Below are 24,603 nucleotides of genomic sequence, written 5' to 3' on the forward strand. Positions count from 1 at the left end.
ACCTGGGGCCTGCTCGTCAGGAAATCGAATATCCATCCGCAGATGGAGGTCTCCAGTCCAAGATCAAGGAGCTTGGGGACGAGTTTTGATGGAATAATAGTGTTGAATGCCGAGCTGTAGTCAATAAAGAGCATTCTCACATATGTATTTCCTTTGTCCAGGTGGGTGAGCGCAGTATGTATTGCCATGGCGATGGCATCGTCCGTGGCCCTGTTTGGTCTATGTACAAACTGAAGAGGGTCCAAGGTGTCTGGGAGAGAGGAGCAGATGTGAGTTTTGACTAGTCGCTCGAAGCACTTCATGATGACTGATGTCAGTGCGACAGGACGGTAGTATTTTAAACAGGAGGTTACTGGTTTCTTTGGAACATGAATGATGATGGATGCTATGAAGGAGGTGGGAACCACAGACTGACTCAGAGAGAGGTTGAAGATGTTGGTGAACACCTCTGCCAGTTGATCAGCGCACGCTCTGAGGGCCCGCCCTGGAATACCATCCGGCCCTGGAGCTTGGCGGTCGTTGACCTTTTTGAAGGACCGCCTCACGTCTGCCGTTTGTAAGGACAGTGTGGTAGTCCCTCTGCACACCTGTGGACTCATGGTGGGCGCTGTGTTGTCTGCATGGAACCGGGCGTAAAAGGTGTCAAGCTCGTCCGAGCGCGATGCGGTAGGCTGAAGAGTGCTCCTGTTTTTCCCTTTGTAGTCTGTGACGCAGCGTAATCCACTCCACATGCGCCTGGAGTCCGAGCTGTAGTAGTTAGATTCCACTTTGTTTCTGTAGTCTCTCTTGGCTTTCGTGATGGACTTCCGGAGGTCATATCTGGCTACCTTGTAGGCATTGAGGTGGCCTGAGTTGAAGGCGGTAGTCCGTGCTTTAAGTTTAGCACGGATTTCCCGTCCGACCCAGGGTCTCTGATTTGGGTAAGTGCAGATGGTGGCTTTTCGAACCACATCATCGATGCACTTACTTATGTAGCCTAAGACAGAGTCTGTGTATTCATTGATATTGCCTTCTGCTGCATCTTCAAATATCTGCCAGTCAGTTGTGTCAAAGCAGTCCTGTAAGGCCTCATCAACCTAGTTCTTCTTTATCCCACTTTTGCATCCATTCCCTACATTCCAGGGATAATTTACAGAGGTCAATACCAACAAGCTGTCTATCTCGACCTTGAATATATTAAAATATTCATTCTCACAGTTCTTTGAGGTGGAGAATTCCAAAGATTTATGACTCTCTGAGAGAAATAAATCCTTGTCAACTCTGTCTTTCAGTCAGAGGGTGGTGAAGGTGTGGAATTCTCTGCCTCAGAAGGCAGTGGAGGCCAGTTCGTTGGATGCTTTCAAGAGAGAGCTGGATAGAGCTCTTAAGGATAGCGGAGTGAGGGGGTATGGGAAGAAGGCAGGAACGGGGTACTGATTGAGAGTGATCAGCCATGATCGCATTGAATGGCGGTGCTGGCTCGAAGGGCTGAATGGCCTACTCCTGCACCTATTGTCTATTGTCTATTGTCTTAAATGGTCTGCCATTGTTTTCTGCAACCATGCTTTTATGTAATCCTGCATGTAAAAGCAATATATCCCATATTATGTTGACATTGAATTGTTGGGCACTTTCTAGAGAGGTTAGACTGGAGAATATAGAAAGTGACCTGACTTCCTCTCAGTTGTATCTCAAAGCAATATTAACATGGGAAAAAAAAACTATGCTTCCTTCATCAAACATTATTTGTCACTAGACTTCTATCCCATTGTAATAATTATATGAAAATACCATAAACATGTTAGTGAATGCAATGAAATATAAAATGATTCACAAGAGATGCAATTGGTTTTAAATTTGCCTTACATTATACAGTGTTAACAGTTTAGTATTTTATAATTTCATAATTCTAAATAGAGTTCTCGACTTTAAATATTGACTTTACTTTTTTATGCACATGTTAACAAAGTTAGGAAAAGGGAACGTACAACGAGATCTGGGTGTCCTAGTGCATCAGTCACTGAAAGGAAGCATGCAGGTACAGCAGGCAGTGAAGAAAGCCAATGGACTGTTGGCCTTCATAACAAGAGGAGTTGAGTATAGGAGCAAAGAGGTCCTTCTGCAGTTGTACAGGGCCCTAGTGAGACCGCACCTGGAGTACTGTGTGCAGTTTTGGTCTCCAAATTTGAGGAAGGATATTCTTGGTATTGAGGGCGTGCAGCGTAGGTTTACTAGGTTAATTCCCAGAATGGCGGGACCGTCGTATGTTGAAAGACTGGAGCGACTAGGCTTATATACACTGGAATTTAGAAGGATGAGAGGGGATCTTATTGAAACATATAAGATTATTAAGGGGTTGGACACGTTAGAGGCAGGAAACATGTTCCCAATGTTGGGGGAGTCCAGAACCAGGGGCCACAGTTTAAGAATAAGGGGTAGGCCATTTAGAACAGAGATGAGGAAAAACCTTTTCAGTCAGAGTTGTAAATCAGTGGAATTCTCTGCCTCAGAAGGCAGTGGAGGCCAGTTCTCTGGATGCATTCAAGAGAGAGCTAGATAGAGCTCTTAAGGGTAGCGGAGTCAGGGGGTATGGGGAGAAGGCAGGAACGGGGTACTGATTGAGAATGATCAGCCATGATCACATTGAATGGTGGTGCTGGCTCGAAGGGCCGAATGGCCTACTCCTGCACCTATTGTCTATTGTCAAATGGCCAAAAGTAATAATTGTTTTGTCAAACATGATAACAAATGTCACCTGGTGAAAATAATTATGTCTTGCCACTTTTTAATTGTTTATGAACATAAATTCTAATAAATGGTACCAAACGTTATAGTGCTGTTGACATGTTTGCATCCATTTTTCAAAAAGTGTTAAACTGAGGCAATATTTTGCTGGTCGTGTAGAATTTATAATTTAAAAACTGTGATTGCAGAACAAAATCTTTTAAAAAGAAAATGGCATGAATGGATGATGGTCATTCTGAAAATATTTATTGGAAAACTACAATACACGAGATATAATCATGCAACAAACACACATTTGTTCATAGTAGTTAATAAAGCATGGCAACTAGTGAATTCTAACACATGGTACCAACCATCATAGGTCTGTTGGCATCAATTTTTCAGAACATATTAAATTGGGGAAAGATTTTGCTGATCGTATAGAATTTATAGTTTAAAAAATGTGAATGCAGACAAAATCATTTATATAGAAAATGATATGAATTGATGATGATGGTCATTCTGAAAATATTTATTAGAAAAAGACAATGCATTAGATATAATCATGCAACAACACACATTAGTTCATAATAGTTAATGAAATCATGGCAATTTCTCCATCTATTCCAATGTATAGGCCTTTGAGCATATGGACTAAACATTCAGTATTCTTATCAACTTTAAGTCGCAATATGAAAATGCAACTAAATGCGAATTGCTTTGCATTTACTTTGCTCGACATGTTTTGCTTGATGTGACAAGAGGAGTGCCTTTAAGAGGAGAGGACACTGCAGTTGCCATCACCTTGAGGTTTTCACGAATGAAGTTGCGTTGTCGTACCGGAACACAGTGCCTAAACCCTGTAGTGTTGACTTTGCCATGTTGAACGTTAGGAGGACTGTACTGGGGATCCAAACCATTGACCTCATACATCCATTGCATGTCTGCTGTCTATAAATACAAGTGTCAAGAGGTCAGGCTTTTTCTTCACAGCTTTAATACAGTATACATACAAAACTCTAGGTTAAAAATGTGAATATTCCCATTCCATCACAAATGGGGCAACTACTGTTTCCACACTGATTCCAGCAGATATCGTGGATCCATTAGTAAAATATTGTAATGGAGCAACAATGCAAGTGCTCTGTTGTGAAAGATAAGAGATGGATTAAGAAAGGGAATGTAGAATAAGTAGGTAATCTGTTGAGTAACTGTTGGAATTATTTGACACAGAAGGCTGTCCAGGCCACGCCAGTGGATATTTTTAAGGAAGAGATGGATAGATTCTTGATTAGTATGGGCATCAGAGGTTATGGGGAGAAGGCAGGAGAATGGGGTAAGGAGGGAGAGATAGATCAGCCATGATAGAATGGCGGAGTGGACTTGATGGGGTGAATGGTAAAGAAGCTAATTCTACTCCTATCATATATGATCTTATACCCTTATATCCACTGGGTGGCACCGTCAACGATGGCAGCCTCGCCAACAGTCTGTCTTGAATTTTCATCTTTTTATTTTTTTTTAGTGTGTTTTAAAAGTTTGTGTTAATGTTCTCTGATTTGTTTTATGTGGGGGTGGGGGAGGGGGATGGGGGAAACTTTTTTCAATCTCTTATCTTGTCGGAGATGCGATTGTTTTCTGGGTTGTATCTCCGGTCGTTCTGCGGCCTAACATCATGGAGCTGGCAGCCTTGCTCGAGACTGACTTTGAGCCCCACCGCGGGGCCCTGGACTTACCATCGGAGCCTGTGATCCTTTGCCTGGGATTGGCGCTCCTGGGATTAACGCGGCCTGCGGATTTCAACATCGAGGAGCTCAGTCTCGGGTAGAGACTGATGTCGGGAAGCTCCAAGCCACACGAAGTTCGACCAGCCCCGACCCGGGGTCCAATCGCCCAGCGCGGGGGAGCTGAGATCCCCCTGATGCGGGAGCTTGATCGCCCCGACGCAGAGGGCACGACTGCCCAGACAACAGAAGGTTCGAGTGCCCCGACCGCGGGAGAACAAAGAAGGGAAGTAGATTGAACTTTGTTTTGCCTTCCATCACAGTGAGGAATGTGGGGAGTCACTGTGGTGGATGTTCATGTTAAAAATGTATTTGGGTGTCTTGTTGCTCTTTATTGGTATGACTGTATGGCAAATCAAATGCCTCGTTTGTTGCAAAACATACTTGGCTAATAAAGTACTATTATGATTATAATTATGATTATATAACTATAAAACTGCAACTGAAGGTAGTAAATTAGGAATGGGATGAGAAAGCAGTACCTCGAGGATAGTAATCTCAGCTCATTCCTCGTGGCATGCATAAACAACAGCAGAAATAGGAGGATACATGAGAAGAAAAAGTGGCTGAAGGATGATGTAGGAAGACGGGATTTAGATTCTGAGGCATCGGAGCTATTTCAAGGGAAGATGGGACCTATATAAAATGGATGAGCACATCCACACAACATTGGGATTAATACCCTCACAGGGTTTTGCTGGTGCTGTTGTACTTTAAACTAGAATTGCACCGTGAAGACTAGGAATCAAGAGAAAAATAGAATGTAATCGAGGAAGGCAGGGAAGAATGGGGTTACACACAAAAAGCTGGAGTAACTCAGCGGGACAGGCAACATCTCTGGAGAGAAGGAATCGGTGACATTTCAGTCGAGAGGGATTAGTGACAGGAGAAATGGTAAAAAGACAAATTTAAGAACTACTTCCAAGTGCATATAGTTTCTGAAACAAAATCAATAAACAAACAGCACAAGGAAGGGGAGAGAGAAATATGTCCTAATCACCATGGTTACTTGGAGACCAAAGCTGGAAACTCAATATTAAGGGACATTTGACTTTTAGGCAGGAAGTTAAAGGTGGTGGGTGGCTCTGCTAATGAGGGATGAAATAAGTGTGGTCGTGGAGATGATGTAAGCTCAGAAGCTGGACTTCATTTGGATGGCAATTAAAAATAGTAAGGGAATAAAGAATCTGGTTGCATCACCATCATCATCCTTGCGTGTGACAGTCTCGGGTAGAGGGAACAGTCTCGGAAAAAGGAACTGTCTTTTAAGATTTAGGTGATGAATCTCTTCCTCGCAAAGGGTTTTGAGTTTTTGTAATTTCTTGTAGCTGAAATATCAGGAGGGCGAATCCTCAAATATTTTCACAGCTGAGATAAATAGATTTTTAAACAGTAAGTGAATCACAGAGGGTGGAGAAGGGGGAGGAAACTGAACTTAAGGAAAGTCGGATCAGCCATGATTCTATTGAGTGATGGAGCAGGCTTGAGGGGCTGAATGGCCTACTTTTAGTTTGGTTAGTTTAGAGATACAGCATGGAAACAGGTCCTTCGGTTCACTGAGTCCACGCTGACCAGCGATCCAGGCACACGAACACTATCCTACACACACTAGAGACAACTTATCACCAAATCCACCCAAAACTTCATCCTCAACATTGATGGTCTCCCAGTATCCACCTCACCTCACATCCGGAATCTTGGAATCATCCTTGATCAAACCCTCTCCTTCGACAAACACATCAAACACATCACAAAGACAGCCTTCTTCCACCTCAAAAACATTGCCCGTCTCCGTCCATCCCTCTCCTCCACAGCTGCAGAAACCCTCATCCACGCCTTCATCACCTCCCGTCTGGACTACTGCAACAGCCTCCTCTATGGCGCACCCTCAAAAATCATCAATAAACTTCAATACATTCAAAACTCCGCTGCCCGTCTACTCACACACACCTCGATCCGTGACCATATCACCCCCGTCCTTTATAAACTCCACTGGCTCCCCATCCCCCAGAGAATCCAGTACAAAATCCTCCTCATAACCTACAAAGCCCTCCATAACCTGGCCCCATCCTACCTGACCGACCTCCTCCACAGGCACACTCCCACCTGCACCCTCCGCTCTGCCGCTGCCAATCTCCTATCCCCCCACATCCGGACTAAACTCAGATCCTGGGGGGACAGGGCTTTCTCCATCGCTGCTCCCACCCTATGGAACTCACTACCCCAAACCGTTAGAGACTCCCCCACACTCACCACATTCAAAACATCGCTGAAGTCTCACCTGTTCAGTACTGCCTTCAACCACTGAAGGTCACCTCACCTACTGTCTCCTTTCTCTGTTCATTTATTTATTTACTTATTTATCTATTTATTAATTTCCCTATGTTCTCAAAATCTCTGTAAAGCGTCTTTGAGTATATGAAAAGCGCTATATAAATAAAATGTATTATTATTATTATTATTATTATTATTTCACCGAAGCCAATTAACCTACAAACCTGTAAGTCTTTGAAATGTGGGAGGAAACTGGAGAAAGTCCACGCGGACATGGGGAGTACATACAAACTCCGTACAGATAAGCGGAGTCAGGATTGAACCCAGATCTCTGGCGCTGTAAGGCAGCAACTCTACCACTGCCCCACTGTGCTCCTGTTCCTATTTCTTGTTGTATTCAATTGTCTAGTTTGACATCCATTTATAACTTTCACCCGTTGGCAAGATGAAATCACAAGTTGTTAAGATAGATCAGATAAAGTGTCAACACTAGGTGATGCATGATGCTCAAGAGAGCCGAAGGATAAGATATTAAAAGTGGAGAATTATGTTGCTGAATGGAAGCTCGAAAGGTATCAGCCTCATGTTTTTAAGCATTTAGAATGCTTTGTCAGAACACCGGCACCAGCAAAGGGAGTTTTCATCAGTGCCAAAATCAATCATGCTGATGGGCATGTACTAAGAAAGCAATCTGCAGTTATTTCACACAGCCACAAATGGTTAACAATATTAAAGCATGATGAAATATAACATGCTGTGGTGATCGCTAACACAGTAACATCTATGTACTGTTGAAGGTACCATTTCTTCCCTAGTCCCTATTTTGAATGCAAACGTGAGCTGCTATTTCAGTGGTCTGACTTAATGCCATTTATTTCCATGGTAATAATGAGTGGTATTCTTCATCGAAAATCCAGCATGTATCTGATTTTGTAATAATGAAATGTTATTAGACAGGAAAATAATAGATGAAATATGACTATTCTCTGCATTTTGTCCTTTGACATACATTATTTGAACGTTAATTCCTTTTATTTTTCATCTAAGTGGGTTGATAGAAAGATCGTGTGCAAGTACATGCAATCTATTGCAGCACTTAATGAAATCCACGGATACATCTAGCAATTAATGGGCCACTTGTACATTTGTCTTGCTCCTGTATTAAAGACAATAAATATGCTGCCTTGGAAAACAGATGATTAATTATTTGTTCTGTGCATGAATATTGACCAATTTTACGGAAGTCACATGTTACTCTTTTAAATGATCCAGCGACTGGAAAATTAAGTATTGTGATTACTCTGCACCACATTACTCATTTCTTGGGAAAGTTGAAGCAAAGATTACCCATGACTGTAGTACAGAACCTATTGTTTTTTAATCAAAACGATTTTGTCCTCCTTTAGATTTTCGCCAAAAAATTCAATTCAATAGAAGTCAACAGAAATCATTTTGGATGCTAAGAACTCCGTCTTGATGTACATTGCCCTAAAACGATTCTAAACATTAACTCTGTTTCTCTTTTTACTGATATTGCTTGGCCTGCTGAGTATTTCCAGCAGTTTCTGGTTTTATTTTAGTGCTGGTTCCAATTTGGTGCACTATTAGTATAAATGGAGGATGAATTTCAAGGCACTTCTACTGTGTTGCCCTTTAAAATTGACTTATTTGACCTCGTGTTTAGCATTATTCCCTTCCTTGCCAATAAAAGATGTAGAGGAGGTGCTTCCCATTCAAAGGTGCTGCTTTGCTTCCCTGGAGAATAATTGTGAATCTTCAAAGTTTAAAAAAAATCTCAAGAGCCAAGTGAAAATTGGAATATCGCAAATACATTTCAAAAAACCTGGTCGAAAAATAACAATCTAAAGATTTAAGCATAACTAAGTTAGCTCAATAAAGCAGTAGTAATTCACTTGAGGATCTTGTCAGTATTTCCAACAGATAATTCATTGTAAAATACTTGTTTCATGGAAATTTACGTGGGAGGGTGTATGCTAGATCAAAACAGCTGAACTGAGGGACCAGTAATTGTTTGGTAGAATTTCTTTCACTTTCCTGGTACAATCTATGGTTGTCGACAGCGGGTGGAAATTTTGCGGATTCACGAAATACGGTATTTTGTCCTAATTTTAAATGATTTACCGCCTGCCTTTTAAGCAGTAAAGTGAGTTTCTGGTTTGAGGCTGCATAATATTTCTGACCTGAAGATTTACTTCACACATTTTGAGTGAAATTCATTTATAGGTGTGTGGATAGAAACAATAAATTGTTAAGGAGTGTGTGAATGAACAACATTTTTAGCAGATGGAGCTTGAAGTGAAAAAGTGCAAAGTAATTTATTTTCGGTTCGGAGAAATGAAACAAATTTAGAACTTGTAAAGCAGAAGTTAGAACTTCACGTCTGGTCAAGGGAACAGGGGGAAAAACACCAGTTCGCACATACTACTAACTACAGTGCAATGTCGCCTACAGTGCAACTACATTAATGTCGCCTTTCAAAACTCATGCGCATCTTTCACCTGACAAATGCAGACACACACACATACACTTCCACCTAATGGCAGTACATCACACTTTCACAATGCACACAAATATGAACATTCCTTCCCGCTTGCAGGAAAATGGGGCAAGTGGAGATGATTCATAAATGGCCAGGGGCTAAGAAATTGAGGGCAATGACGCAAGTCACAATCTAGATATGAATGTATGACTGATTCCCTGCCTGCAGAGCTTCAGGAAACCATAACTTGCAAATACATTGGACCTCAAACAGGGGGAGGCAAAAACATTCCTTCCAGATTGACCCTCCTCATCATAATGCTCTATTTTTAATCTCATCTGCAAGTTTGAATCTAAGGAATTCCCTGCAAATTAATTACTCAAAACACTTGCATATACTTCAAATGTAAGAAAATAGCTGCAGATGCTGGTACAAATTGAAGGTATTTATTCACAAAATGCTGGAGTAACTCAGCAGGTCAGGCAGCATCTCAGGAGAGAAGGAATGGGTGACATTTTGGGTCGAGACCCTTCTTCAGACTGAAGAAGGGTCTCGACCCGAAACGTCACCCATTCCTTCTCTCCTGAGATGCTGCCTGACCTGCTGAGTTACTCCAGCATTTTGTGAATAAATACCTGCATATACTTGAAGATGCTTTTACAATGCAAGTTGTGTTTCTTACTGTTCAGGCCTTTTATCCTATGTAGTCCACACCCTGTAGAAATTGTTTTACATGTGAGTAGGGGCTCTGTAGGGGAAGTATGGTCTAAGCATTAACTATATGTTCTATGTGCTTCATGTGTATGCGTTTGAATCCCATGGAGACAAGAAACCAAACATTCCATTAATAGGAGGATGTACTCGAAGGTGTGGATCACCTTTTGCAATTGATTTTATACATCCTGTAGTACCTCAAAAAAAAGAGTAACATTCTGACTAAATTTTAATGCCCGTTTTTAATGGCAATGCAAAAGGATTTCATGACCCTTAAGTTAAAATACATTTCTGAAAGTTATTGTGCATATTCAAAAAGTAATCAAAAGGGTGAATGGAACATGGATTTTATTTCAAGTAGGTTGGACTGCAAAGTGAGTGTGTGTTTTTTATTGTACACATTGTTCTGGTCCACTTCTGGGTACTGAACATCAACGGTGTTACTAGTGCTGAGAAAACTATATCACTAAATCACAAAGTATGATGTAGTGCTTGAAGGTTGAATTATGAAAAAAGATTCTAGAATGTCAAAGATAGACATAGGGTGCTGGAGCAACTCAGCAGATCCAACAGCATCTCTGGACAAAATGAACAGGTATTGTTTCGGGTCAGAACCCTTCTTCGGACTGAAGGGTTCCGACCCAAAACGTCACCAGTTCCTTTTCTCCAGAGATGCTGCCTGACTCACTGAGTTGCTCCAGCACTCTGTGTCTATCTTCAGAATAAACCAGCATCCGAGGTTTCTTCATACACATTCCGGATGTCAATTAGTCTTCCCATGATGAAAAGTAAACTGCCTTTTTCATGTACAGTATTGTGCTCCATAAACACAGGAGCCAAAGTTGCTACAGAAATATCCTACAACCATCAAAATGATAATAAACAGATGAAGTAGAAATTTGTTCAGTGCTATCTAACCTCTGTGTGCATAAACAGTATTGGCTGCAAAATGCACGCTGCTGCCAAAATAATGGAAGCAGATTTTGGAAAAAGAGTACAATACAAAACTATTACTGCATAAATGAATTTAGCTCAGAGAACTTAGGGTAAATTTTCATCCTGTTTAGCTTTTTACCTGTTATTGGCATTTGAAAGAAGAGAATTCATCAGAAAAGTGGGGAAAAAAATCATTGTTTTCATTCTGTCCAATCTATTTGCAATGCTTAAAAGACAAAGAAGAGATAAAGAGATTTGGATCAAACCCGGGTCTCTGGTGCTGTAAGTGCTGTAAGGCGGCAATTCTACAGATGAGCCCAGTTATTTTATAAAAATGGGAGTGGAAATATAGAACCAAAATATTGTGAATAATACATCAGTTTTCAATATTTTTAATCAAAACTTAAACAAAAAAGAGAGGGAGATAAATTAGCATTATCCAAATGAATCATGCTAAAAACTTGTGGGTCTGAATATTTCACTTACATTCGTGCAGGAATAGGATTAACTGAACAATAAAATCTGAATAAATCTTACGTAATATTTTTACTTTTCACTTGTTTATTTAAATTTAACTTTGGTATACTTGGCTATTAGGACATTATGTGCCACTAAAATATTTTAAATCATACAAGTAACAGCTGTTATTTTGTTCCACTGTGGCAAGGTGAAATGGGGAATATTGCGTCTACAAAGTGGGTTGATAAGTGGGAGAATGTGCTAATAATAAATCTGAATCTATATTAATAAATCTGATTGAAACAAAATACAGAGAAGATAAATTGTTGCTTGAAGCTAAATTGGGGTGAAACACATTAAATGTAATTGTGTAATGTGGGAGGATTTTCATCACGACAAAAACAAATAAAACTTTCATCTATAGAGGTCTGTCTAAAATCAAAATGTTTATTATATTTAACCTGGTTCCATTATTTCCGAAAGATCTAACATATTCTTAAATTGTTCCACAGTACCTTAACAACTGAAAATGTACCTTTTAAATTGCAAATACTATTCAATTATCCTTGCCTTGGTCCTTAATTAGTTTATTTCTTATAATAGAATACTTTATAGGTGACCATTATTATCCCGTTAGCGAGGGGTTTATCTTCATCCCCTCCAATTGTAGATTCAGCAGTTAGTTTGATTACATAAGAAATCACAAACTATTCATGCTATGTTTGACCAGCTGATATGTTATCTGAAGAAGGGTCTCGACCCGAAACGTCACCCATTCCTTCTCTCCTGAGATGCTGCCTGACCCGCTGAGTTACTGCAGCATTTTGTGTCTTCCTTGTTTTGTGTTACGTTGTTTAAAGAAGCATTGTCCGAAAATCTTTCATCGGTGATTATGCACACCATACACATTTCCAAACTGAGTGAAGAATATGCTCTGTGTAGCCAAACCAGCTCACAAGCTTCCATTATAAAAGGATTCATCCAATTTGTTGCTGACTCAGTCAAAGCAAACTGAATTAACTGACTGCTCAGGAACAGAGCCAAAGAAATCTCGTCACCTTGATAACTTACATAGTACTATTAGTCCAGGATTCTTCCTACCTAGGTTTGGGTGCACAATGCTCCCTGACGTGGCAATACCTAACACTTTGACACCTGGTAGACTGAAGAAAATTAATTTCAAAATTTACACCTGCAACTTATTCTTGAAACAGAGTGGACGGCTCATTAATTTCAATCAAATCACACTGTTTCTAACTTGGAAGCTTTTCATATAGTCAGTGGGTGTCTAAGTGAAACGTGATTAGATTCCCAGTGCTTCAATTAAAAGTACATTCACCAAAAACTGAATATACCAAATAGATGCAGCATTGTTTAACCCTGTAAAATGTTCATCTCTTTGGTCAGTGTGGGATCTGATTAGTATAATTGTGATATACCTACAGCAATATGCGTAACATTGCCCTTGGAATGATTTCTCTACTGTTTCTTTTATCATATCATCATATCATCATATATATACAGCCGGAAACAGGCCTTTTCGGCCCTCCAAGTCCGTGCCGCCCAGTGATCCCCGTACATTAACACTATCCTACACCCACTAGGGACAATTTTTACATTTACCCAGCCAATTAACCTACATACCTGTACGTCTTTGGAGTGTGGGAGGAAACCGAAGATCTCGGAGAAAACCCACGCAGGTCACGGGGAGAACGTACAAACTCCTTACAGTGCAGCACCCGTAGTCAGGATCGAACCTGAGTCTCCGGCGCTGCATTCGCTGTAAAGCAGCAACTCTACCGCTGCGCTACCGTGCCGCCCATCGTATGTAGACCTACTCTATACAGCACTCAGTAAATTTGAAAAAATATATAATTGAACATCCTTGAATCTTCTGGTGTTCCAAAATGATATGTATACACTGATGAGCCAAAACATTATGACCTGATGAGCCAAAACATTATGACCACCTGCATAATATGCTGTTGGTCCTCCGTGTGCAGCCCCATACGCAGCACTGTGCACTGATGCACTGTGTATTGTGACACATTCCTCCCGTGACCACCATTAACATTTTCTGTGACTTGTGCCACAGTAGACCATCTGTCGGTTCGGACCAGACGGGATAGCCTTCGTTGCCCTCGCGCATCGATGAGCCTTGGGCGCCCAACACCCTGTCGCTGGTTTGTGGTTTGTCTCTCCTCGGACCACGGTCGGTCAGTACTCACCACTGCTGACCGGGAGCACCCCACAAGCCTTGCCGTTTCAGAGATGCTCTGACCCAGTCGTCTGGCCATAACAATTTGGCCCTTGTCAAAGTCGCTCAGGTCTTTACTCCTGCCCATTTCTCCTGCATCCAACACATCAACTTCAAGAACTGACTGTTCACTTGCTGCCTAATATATCCCACCCCTTGACAGGTGCCATTGTAACAAGATAATCAATGTTATTCGCTTTGCCTGTCAGTGGTCATAATGTTTTGGCTGATCGGTGTTTACCATTTTGTTGAACATATGGTGCAATATTTCATTTCCATCGCATACGTTCCAATACAAACAGTGAGCAACCAAGCATTCCTTTTGCCACTTTGAAATCTCATGTGGGACAAAGGTTATCCCATTTCAGATCTGTGGTCCAACATGAAGCAGCTGAATTTCAATGAGTTCTGAAATAGCAATTCATCTCATTAAAAATCACTTGAAGGTGGCATTCCTGACCAAACATTAATCTGAGAACTCAATTACCACATGAACTAGTGCAGTTTAAAATGGCCGGGCATCACCTTCACCATCACCATCACCATCACCATCACCATCACCATCACCATCACCATCACCATCACCATCACCATCACCATCACCATCACCATCACCAAGTCAAACAGAGGTGGCATGAATGCAACAAGTGAAACAATTTCCATCCAACCCAATCTAAATGCACGCCCAAGTTTAATATTATCATCACAGAGCTTCCAGTTACTTCTGAATACATTTCTGAATGAAAATTAATGAACACATAAGAAAACAAAAGTAAATATCTTTGACAGACACAAGGCTCCTGACCCAAAACGTCACCTATCCATCCTACCGAGATGCTGCCTGACCTGCTGAGTTCCTCCAGCACTTTGTGATTTTTGCCGAGCATATTTGATATTATTTATTTGGCTTTAAAACAACAGCTTTGAGTTCACATTATCTCATTTGTCTTTTAAATTGCAACAACCTGTGTTGGCTGAACAAATCCACAATCCATTCTTTAAATCCATCCTCCCACCAATCACACAAAACACTCTTCACAACAGTCAACAGTTATCTTCCAAACAAAATCAAGTTTTGCAATTTCTAAATAGATTAGTAAGTAAATAACCAGGTTAGTTATGTTACTCACTGAATGATAGGTTGTGTACATTATTGCAAAGATTATCTAAGAAGGTCATTCCATGGTGACATTTGGAAAGGGTGTTTTTGCTTTAAAACTGCGTTGCTAATTTTGTTTCAGAGAGACATGTTAAAATTCATCAGTTGGTCTGGTGTTCTTCTTTTGCCTCCATCACAGTGAGGGGGTGTTTGGAGTCACTGTGATGGATGTTTGTGTTGGGGTCATGTGTCTTGTGTTCTTTTTTTTTGTGTGTGACTGCAATGTAATTTCGTTCGGTACCTCGGTACCGAATGACAAATAAAACTCTGTATTCTGTATTAGAGTCAACTAAAGAGTTAACAAAAAAGGTAACATCAAGCAGTCCTGGATATTCACTCATGCATTGTGCACCAGAAGCAAGTCTTGCCTGGATTCCTCAGAACTATGCTGAGGAAATCATGGCTTGAATCCTGCATCGGATCGGTCATCGCACAGGATCTCCAACTCCAACAGCCTGACCGCGGGACAAGACGGCAGGGAAGAGAAAAATACATTCTGGCCTTCCATCACAGTGAGGAGGGACAGGAGGAGACTCACTGTGATGGATGTTTCTTTTTGTTTGGTGTTAGTTGTGATTGTATGTGTTATTGCATTTTTATTGATTAATCTTATTGGTCTTATTGTTCAACTGCGGGTAATGTTTCATTTTACTACACATTTATGTGTATGTAACAAATAAACGACTATTGACTATTGACTATTGACTGAGGCCTCTCATTGACTGTAAAGCCACAATTTTGATGGGGATGGGAAAAATAAATTGGATTTGAAAAAATATTTCCCATTAGTCTAATGTTTTCAATTGATTGTTTATGTTAACTGCTTTTTAAATTATATTTATTATTTTATCATTCTTTTTCATAAGTTATTAAGTATTCCTCAATGTCAGAGGCATTTAAATATCAATGTCAATAACACTCAACAAAGCCTCAATCAGAACTTTACTGGGTATCATACGCTGTTAAAGATGTTAAGGTTATTTTCCAGCCAAGCCTTCCTCATTGTTCCACCATAGTGCCTTTTGATGTCTGGGTGCAGATGGCCAGTGAGGTATGTGCTCGTGTGGGTGGACCACTACAGTAATTTTGACTGAGAGTGGTAGGGTAGACAGGCCAACACGATTTCAGTTCGCGATTTAAAGAGGATCCCCTTGTGCCAAAACATTTGCCACTTACTGTACACCAGCCGCACTACAGAGGTAACATGACTTTGAAGTATCATGGGATTTGCAAACCTGCTTCCAGATCAGAAACAGTAATTGCAACACAGGCACCAGATCTCTCTTTTTCAGCAAGACCTTGTTATTCCTAAGTTTTCTTTCAATTGCAGTAGTTTTATTATTGGGCTAAGCTTTGGGGCTGAAAGCTCAGTTCTGGCTCAATGCCCAAACTGTAACTTTTAAGCTGCATTAATTCTGCAGTGAGTCTGCTGAATGGCCTGATGTTCATTCATACCTTAATTGGAGATCAATCTACTATAGACTGAGCTGTTTCCAAATTACATCTGTTGGAGGAGTTAATTAAAATTCTATTAACTATAAAGTATTCACATTTTCAAAAAAGTTTTTTATTGAAGTCATGTGTTCTGATTCATTTTTGGAGATCTTCCTTGTACACTTGTGAAAACTGAGTAGATTTTTCAAAATTATGGACATTATGTAAAGTTAAGTTTGATGTATATCCGAACTAAATAGTTCAATAACAGTTAGCACATAAATGATCAAATGTATTGCACATTATGTCATCTTCTCAAATAAATAGTGTTGTAATGGAAATTGTACCTGCAAATTTATTTAATTTTAGTTTAGTTTAGCTTAAAGATACAGCGTGGAAAGAGGCCCTTCAGCCTACCGAGTCCATGCTGGCCATCCATCGCCCATTCGCACCAGTTCTATGTTATCCCACTTTCTCACCCACTCCCTATATATTAGGAGCAATTTACAAAGCCAATTAACCTACAAACTTGCATAACTTTGGGATGTGGGAGGAAACTGGAACACCCGGAGAAAACACATGCAGTCACAGGGAGAAGGTGCAAACTCCACAAAGACAGCGGCCGAGGTCAGGGTCGCACTCAGGTCTCTGGTGTGCGAGGCAGTAGCTCTACCAGCTGTGACACTGTGCTGCTCATGTTCGAAAGAGCAATATGATGCAAGATTGCTATTCTTTAATTGCAAAATCTTTCCAAAGTTAATTAATGTACCAGATCATAATTAATATATTAGAGCACAAATTACATCAGGAAATAAAAAATACATGTAAGAAAGACAATGTTACATTGGTCATGGGGTTTTCAATACGCAAGCAGACTGGGAAAATCAGGTTCGTACTAGATCCCAAGAGAAGGAATTTGTAGAATGCCTACAAGATGGCTTCTTAGAACAACGTGGTCAAGCCCACTAGGGAAAAGGCAGTTCTGGATTTGGTGTTGTGCAATGAACAAGACTTGTTTGGGGACCTTAAGATGAAGGAACCCCTAGGAGGCGGTGATCATAATATGATTGAATTCAACCTGCAGTTTGAGAGGAAGAAGCTGAACTTGGATGTATCATTATTACTGTTGAATAAAGGTAACCACCAAGAGGCATGAGGGAGGAGGTGGCCAAAGTTGATGGGAAGGGACCCCAGCAGGAATGATGGTAGCGCAGCAATGGCAGGAGTTTCTCAGAGTAATTCGGAAGATACAGGATCTTTTCATCCCAAAGAGGAAGAAATATACCAAGGGGAAAATGAGGCCACCGTGGCTGATAAAGGAAGTCAAAGTTGGTATAAAAGCAAAAGAGAAGGCATATAACATGGCAAAAATTAGTGGTGAGTTAGAGGATTTGGAAGCTTTTAAAAACCAACAGAAGGCAACTAAAAAAGCAAAACGGGGTGAAAATATGAAAGTTAGCCTGTGATCTGAAAGAGGATAAGAAAAGTTTTTTCAGTTACAGTATATAAAGAGTAAAAGAGAGGTAAGAGTGGACATGGGACTGCTGGAAAATGACGCTGGAGAAGTAGTAATGGGGGACTAAGAAATGGCGAATTAATTGAAAATGTTTTTTGCATCAGTCTTCACAGTGGAAGACACCAGCAATGTGCCCAAAATTCAAGAGAGTCAGGGATAGAAGTGAATGCAGTTACTGTTACAGAGAAGGAGTTTGAGAAGCTGAAAGGTCTGAAGTTGAATAAGTCACCTCAACCAGATTGACTACACACCAGGGTTCCGGAAGAGGTAGTTGTAGAGATTGTGAAGACATTGGTAGTGATCTTTCAAGAATCATGAGTCAGGAATGGTTCCAGGGACAATTGCAAATGTTACTCTTTTGTCTCGGAAGGGAGCAAGGTAAAAGATAGGAAATTATAGGCTAGTTAGTCTGACTTCTGTGGTTGCTAAAACTTTAGAGTTCATTATTAAGGATGAAGTGTTGGGCTACTTGGAAGCACTTGATGACATTGCCCCAAGTTAGCATGGTTTTGTTCAGGGAAGATCTTGCCTGATAAATCTGTTGCTGTTTTTAGAGGAGGTAACAAGCAGGATACACAAAGGAGGGGTCAGTGGACGTTGTATACTTGGATTTTCAGAAGGCCTTTGATAAGGTGCCGCATGCGAGGCTGCTAAATAAAATAGGAGCTCGTGGTATTAAAGGCAAGGCACTAGCATGGAAAGAGTATTAGCTGATGAGCAGAAGGCAAAGAGTGGGATTTTCTGGTTGGTGACCAGTCACTGGTGGTGATCTACAGGGGTCGGTGTTGGGTAGTTATATGTTAACGATCTGCATCATAGGATTGATGGCTTTGTAGGTAGGTTTGTGGATGCTACGAGGGTAAGTGGAGGGGTAGGTGAGTTTGAGGAAGCAGGGTGCCTGCAGAGGACTTAGACAGGTTGGGAGAGTGGGCAAAGAGGTGGTAATTGGAAAACAGCATAGCAAAGTGTACGATCATGCATTCTGGTAGACTACTTTCTAAAAGAGAAGAGGAAATGAGGGGGGATCTCATTGTAACCTACTAGATAATGAGAGGCCTAGATAGAGTGGACGTGGAAAGGATGTTTCCAGTAATGGGAGAGTCTCGAGCCAGAGGGTACAGCTTCAGAGTTCATACCTTATCCTAGATAAGGAGCAATTTCTTTAGCCAGATAGTGGTGAATCTGTGGAATTCATTGCCGCAGACAGCTGTGGAGGCCAAGACATTGTTTTTTTAAAGTGGAGAATGATTGTAGTGAAGGGAGCCTGAATTTTAATGCCCTTTGTAGCTATGGAAACCTCAACTGAGGAGTTCATAAGCTATAGGAGCAGAATTAGGCCATTTGGCCCATCAAGTCTACTCCGCCATTCAATCATGGCTAATCTATCTTTCCCTCTAACTAGGGGGCATAGGTTGAAGGTGAGGGGGCAAAGATTTAAAGGGTGTCTGAGGGACACATTTTTCACACAATAGGCAGTGGGTATATAGAATATGCTGCCAGAGGAAGTGGTACAGACGGGCATAATTGCAATGTTCAGAAGATATTTACACAGCTACATGGATAGGAAAGATTGAAAGATATGGGACAAAAGCAGGCAAACGGTTCTAGCTCAGGTAGGTAACTTAGTTAGCATGGGCGAGTTAGGCCGATGGGCCAATTTTCTCCTTGTATAATTCTATGACCGTGTGATGATTTGTGCTGTGATGGAATTTATTTGCTCTTGCATTACCTGAAGTGGAACCTAATGAATGGGAAGGATGCTCAGTACTAATGAGAATATCAAATTGTGGACAATATTTGTCTCCCAAACCAACTGATTAATTGTAAGTGGTATTTAGCAGTGAGAGTGCACATTTTACCAGGATCATTCTTTATATATTATGTTTATAGGTGATATTAACTTCAATAACCAGTTTTAAAGTAAACTCATGATCCATTTTATTCACAATAAACTCAATAGTTCATTGCAAATTCACTCAACTATTTAAAAAATAGGCTACAGAACTGATATTAACACAATTGATTGGAGTGGTAAATTACCCTTGAATCTCATGAGTCAATGCTCATTTCAGTTCCACAACCATGACGCCAATAAAGCTGTATGATCATTTTCTCCAGTTGTAAAGGGCATTGGTAGATCAGATCTTGAGTACTGTGCATTGTATTAGTCTCCTTCTGTAGCAAAGGATAGTGATGCATTGGAAACAATTCAGTGACAATTACTAGACAGGTTTGGGCAGGCAAGGGCAGGTTTCTTGTGAACAAAGATTGGATAGCTGGACATGCATCTGCTCCTGTTTGGAAAAGTGAGAGGGTGTTTGATGCAAACATACAAGAACCTGAGGAGTCCTAAATGAATATAAAGAGGGTGTTTCCTCTTGTGGTAGAATCTGAAGCTAAAGATCACTGTATAAAATTAAGGGATCCACCATTTAAGACAGAGGCTTTGTTGCAGGAACTCTCTTCCTCAAAGTGTAGTAGAGAGTAGACAGATTCCTTATGAGAGAGCAAAAGGGTTTGCACATAGACAACAATGTGGAGGTACGGTTACAATCAGTTCAGCCATAATCTTATTTAATGGCAGAGCAAACACAAGAAGTCAAGTACCTTTTCCTGCTTCTAATTGATATGGTCATATATATATTTCGACCAAAGAACTTTTGAGGGTAAGACTTTGCTGGTTGGTTCCATCTTTCATGAATCTTTTTGGCATCTGTCTATGGTAATACTCACCGTGACTGACAACTGTATAGTGGTTTGAGCTTCAAGAATAGTGTCCATGATGATCTCCATTGTCTGCTGACAATAAAGACAATAGTGCTGTGGAAGATCAATTAGCACCACGCTGTTGTATGTGTCATGATTGTGAAGAAACCATGGAGTGCCTTGTTAATGATAATCATAAGGTATTAATCAAAGGTATCACAAAATGTTGGAGTAACTCAGCAGGTCATGACTTGATGACTTGACATCAGTCTGAAGAAGGGTCTCGACCCGAAACGTCACCCATTCCTTCTCCCCAGAGATGTTGCCTGACCTGCTGAGTTACTCCAGCATTTTGTGATACCTTCGATTTGTACCAGCATCTGCAGTTATTTTCCTGCACATCATAAGGTATTACATTGTTTCTGATTACATGGCCAAAGAAAACCTCCCTTCAATAGTGCATTAACTGATCCTCTTACAGTATGCTGTTGGCTATCTTCCTCTTCCTGCTTATCGACTTGGTGTACCCTCAGACAGGGACTGAGCTCTCCAAGTGATTTTGCAGCAGACATTGACTGAGTGCAAAGACCTGTTTGGTGTACACAGCAGTGTAATGCTGGGTGGGCATAGGGAGTGGAATCTCCTTTTGGGGAGACAGATAACATACTCGACAGAAGTCAATGCAGTGACAGCGAGCTGGAATTGATGGCTCGCAAGAAGAATGAGAGCTGCAATCCCCTTAGATGTAATCATCATATACTACAGACCTGATAGACACGATTGATTGATGAGAGTTCCTATTGGCTATATTTAAGAGGGAGTTAGATGTGGCCCTTGTGGCTAAAGGGATCAGGGGGTATGGAGAGAAGGCAGGTACAGGATACTGAGTTGGATGATCAGCCATGATCATATTGAATGGCGGTGCAGGCTCGAAGGGCCGAATGGCCTACTCCTGCACCTATTTTCTATGTTTCTATGTTTCTATCACAGAAGAGGAGGGGCTGGGGGGTTCTTAAAATGCATAAAGGTAGATAAAACCCCAGGACTGATCAAGTGTATCCAAGAATGTTGTGGGAGGTGAGCGAAGAAAATGTGGGGCCCCTGGCAGAGATACGTCTGTTATGAATAGCCACGGGTGAGGTACCAGAAGACTGGAGGGTGATTAATGTTGTGCTTCTATTAAAGAAAGGCTGCAAGGTAAAGCCAAGGATCTACAGAGAGTTGAGCCTCACATCCGTAGTGGGTAAGTAATTGGAGGGGATTCTGAAAGATAGGATTTACATGCATTTATAAAAGCAAGGACTGATTAGGGATAGGGAGTTAATCCTTGAAAATGGAGAATTCAATGTTCATACCGTTGGGTAGTAAGCGACACAAGCAGAATCTGAGCTGCTGCTCTTCTATAGCAAGGGAAGAGTGATTAGCACAGAGATCAATGCTGGCTCCACTGTTGTTTGTTATTTACATTAATGATTTGGATGAGAATGTAGGTGGCATGATTAGTAAATTTGCAGATGATACGATAATTGGTGATTAGATTCATGGGCAGTAAAGAAAGTTGTCTCAGATTATCCAAGATAATTGAAGGGTGATCTGAGAGGTATATAAGATCACGAGGGGCATAGATAAGGTGAACAGCCACAGTCTCTTCCTCAGGGTAGAGCAGTCTAAAACTAGAGACAGAAAACAACAAGGTGTTGCAGAAACTCAACAAGTCTGTGGAGGAAGTGGACAGGCAATATTTTGGGTTTGAACTCTTCTTCAGATTGAACGTCACCTGTCTATTCCTTCCAAAGATGCTGCCTGACCAATTGAGCTCTCCAGCACTTTGTTTTTTGCTGTCTCTCGTGTTTCCATTAAACTAGAGGTCATGCGTTTAAGGTGAGAGGAGAAAGGTTTAACATGGACCTGAGAGGCAACTTTTTCACAAAGGGTGGTGCTTATATGGAACGAGCTTTCAGAGGAGGTAGTAGAGGTGGGAACATTTAAAAGACATTTGGATCAGTACATGGATTGGAGAGGTTTGGAGGGAAATGGGCCAGGCAAAGGCAAGTGGGACAAACTTGGTTAACATGGATGGTTTTGGCTGAAAGGCCAGAAAATGTGCTGTAACGCTCTGTGACTCCCAAAGAATGCAAAAGTCGCGTGAGCTTTCTGGATACCTAGTACTGACCATTTGGATTTCCCTCTGTGAATTTGATTATTCAGGAGAATTGTGATTCATGAAGAGATCTGGGTTTTGAAAAGTAGCCTGAAGTGCCATATCCACACGACCTATTGTTAGCTGTACTTCGGCAGACCTGCTTGGCCACATTCTTGTTTAGCCTCAGTAATAGCAGAAGCCTGCTTTATCTGGAATAGAGAACATCCATTACCTCCCTGTTACTGCAACTAAAAGAAAACTCAGACATGCTGCAGATCATCAAGGTTAGGACATTCGTTGTGATGGTGATCTTGGACACAGGAGTATAACATCTTGGACTAGCTGCAGAATGTGGCATATTTCCTTTCCAAATACTTTGACAAATATCACAGATATTGCTACTTGGTGAGGTTGGGATAGGAAAATGTTTCCCTTTAGACGCAGAGAGAATAAGTTCTTTGGACATGAGCACTCCGCACTATCTCCCTCCTCTTGCATGCAGCATCTGCATAATTGGGCCTGAAGCTTCCATTCAGTGAGAGTAGTCAATGCAATATTAAGCTAACTTAAGATGTTTCTAAGCAATGAAATGGCAATGGGCTCTGTGGAAGTCCTAGTATGCCTTGTAGGACCAGTTACTAGAATGAACAGCTGGCCTCCATCAGCTCCAGCTGACTGGCTAAGTCTGAACTATCAGTGTAAGTGGCGTTTTCAATGGCACTACTGCAAAGGAAGCTACGTTATGGAAACCTGCTTGAGTTGTGACTGACCAATACCATCTATGTGCTGGACCAAAGTCATAGAAACATAGAAAATAGGTGCAGGAAGAGGCCATCAGCCCTTTGAACCAGCGCCGCCATTCATTGTGATCATGGCTGATCATCCACAATCAGTAACCTGTGCCTGCCTTCACCCCATATCCCTTGATTTCACTAGTTCCTAGAGCTCTATCTAACTCTCTTACATCCATCCAGTGATTTGACCTCCACTGCCTTCTGTGGCAGAGAATTCCACAAATTCACAACTCTGGGTGAAAAAGTTCCTTCTCACCTCAGTTTTAAATGGCCTCCCCTGTTTCTGGACTCCCCCAATATTGGGAACATTTTTCCTGCATCTAGCTTGTCCAGTCCTTTTATAACTTTATATGTCTCTATAAGATCCCCTCTCATCCTTCTAAGCTCCAGTGAATACAAGCCTAGACTTTTCAATCTTTCCTCGTATGACAGTCCCGCCATCCCAGGGATCAATCTCGTGAACCTACGCTGCACTGCCTCAATTACAAGGATGTCCTTCCTCAAATTAGGAGACCAAAACTGTACACAATAGTGGTCTTACCAGGGCCCTATACAACTGGAGAAGAACCTCTTTACTCCTATACTGAAATCCTCTTGTTATGAAGGCCAACATGCCATTAGCTTTCTTCACTGCCTGCTGCACCTGCACACCAGCTTTCAGTGACTGGTGTACAAGGACACCCAGGTCTCGCTGCACTTCCCCCTTACCTAACCTAACACCATTGAGATAATAATCTGCCTCCTTGTTTTTGCCACCAAAGTGGATAACCTCACATTTATCTACATTATACTGCATCTGCCATGCATCTGCCCACTCACTCAACCTGTCCAGGTCACCCTGCAACCTCCTAACATCCTCTTCGCAGTTCACACTGCCACCCAGCTTTGTGTCATCTGCAAACTTGCTCGTGTTACTTCTAATTGCTTCCTCCAAATCATTAATATATATGGTAAATAGTTGTGGCCCCAACACTTAGCCTTGCGGCACTCCACTCGCCACTTCCTGCCATTCTGAAAAGGACCCGTTTACTCCTACTCTTTGCTTCCTGTCTGCCAATCAATTTTCTATCCATGTCAACACCTTACCCCCAATACCGTGTGATCTAATTTTGCTCACCAATCTCCTGTGTGGGACCTTATCAAAGGCTTTCTGAAAGTCTAGATCCACTACATCCACTGGCTGCCCTTCATCCATTTTACTTGTCACATCCTCAAAAAATTCCC

At 41.3% G+C, this 24,603-nt stretch overlaps 1 protein-coding gene across 1 annotated transcript in view; it reads right to left on the reverse strand.

The window, feature by feature from the left end:
* Positions 1-2,959: 2,959 nt before the first annotated feature.
* LOC144598635 (cilia- and flagella-associated protein 47-like) overlaps positions 2,960-24,603 on the reverse strand; it is a 426,611-nt gene continuing 404,967 nt past the window's right edge. The window contains exon 65 of the mRNA XM_078408845.1: positions 2,960-3,654. Coding sequence (XP_078264971.1) covers positions 3,430-3,654 — 225 coding nt within the window. The 3' untranslated portion in view covers positions 2,960-3,429. The remainder of the gene's footprint in view (positions 3,655-24,603) is intronic.

Source organism: Rhinoraja longicauda, chromosome 12, assembly GCF_053455715.1.
Source record: "Rhinoraja longicauda isolate Sanriku21f chromosome 12, sRhiLon1.1, whole genome shotgun sequence".
Classification (NCBI taxonomy): domain Eukaryota; kingdom Metazoa; phylum Chordata; class Chondrichthyes; order Rajiformes; family Arhynchobatidae; genus Rhinoraja; species Rhinoraja longicauda.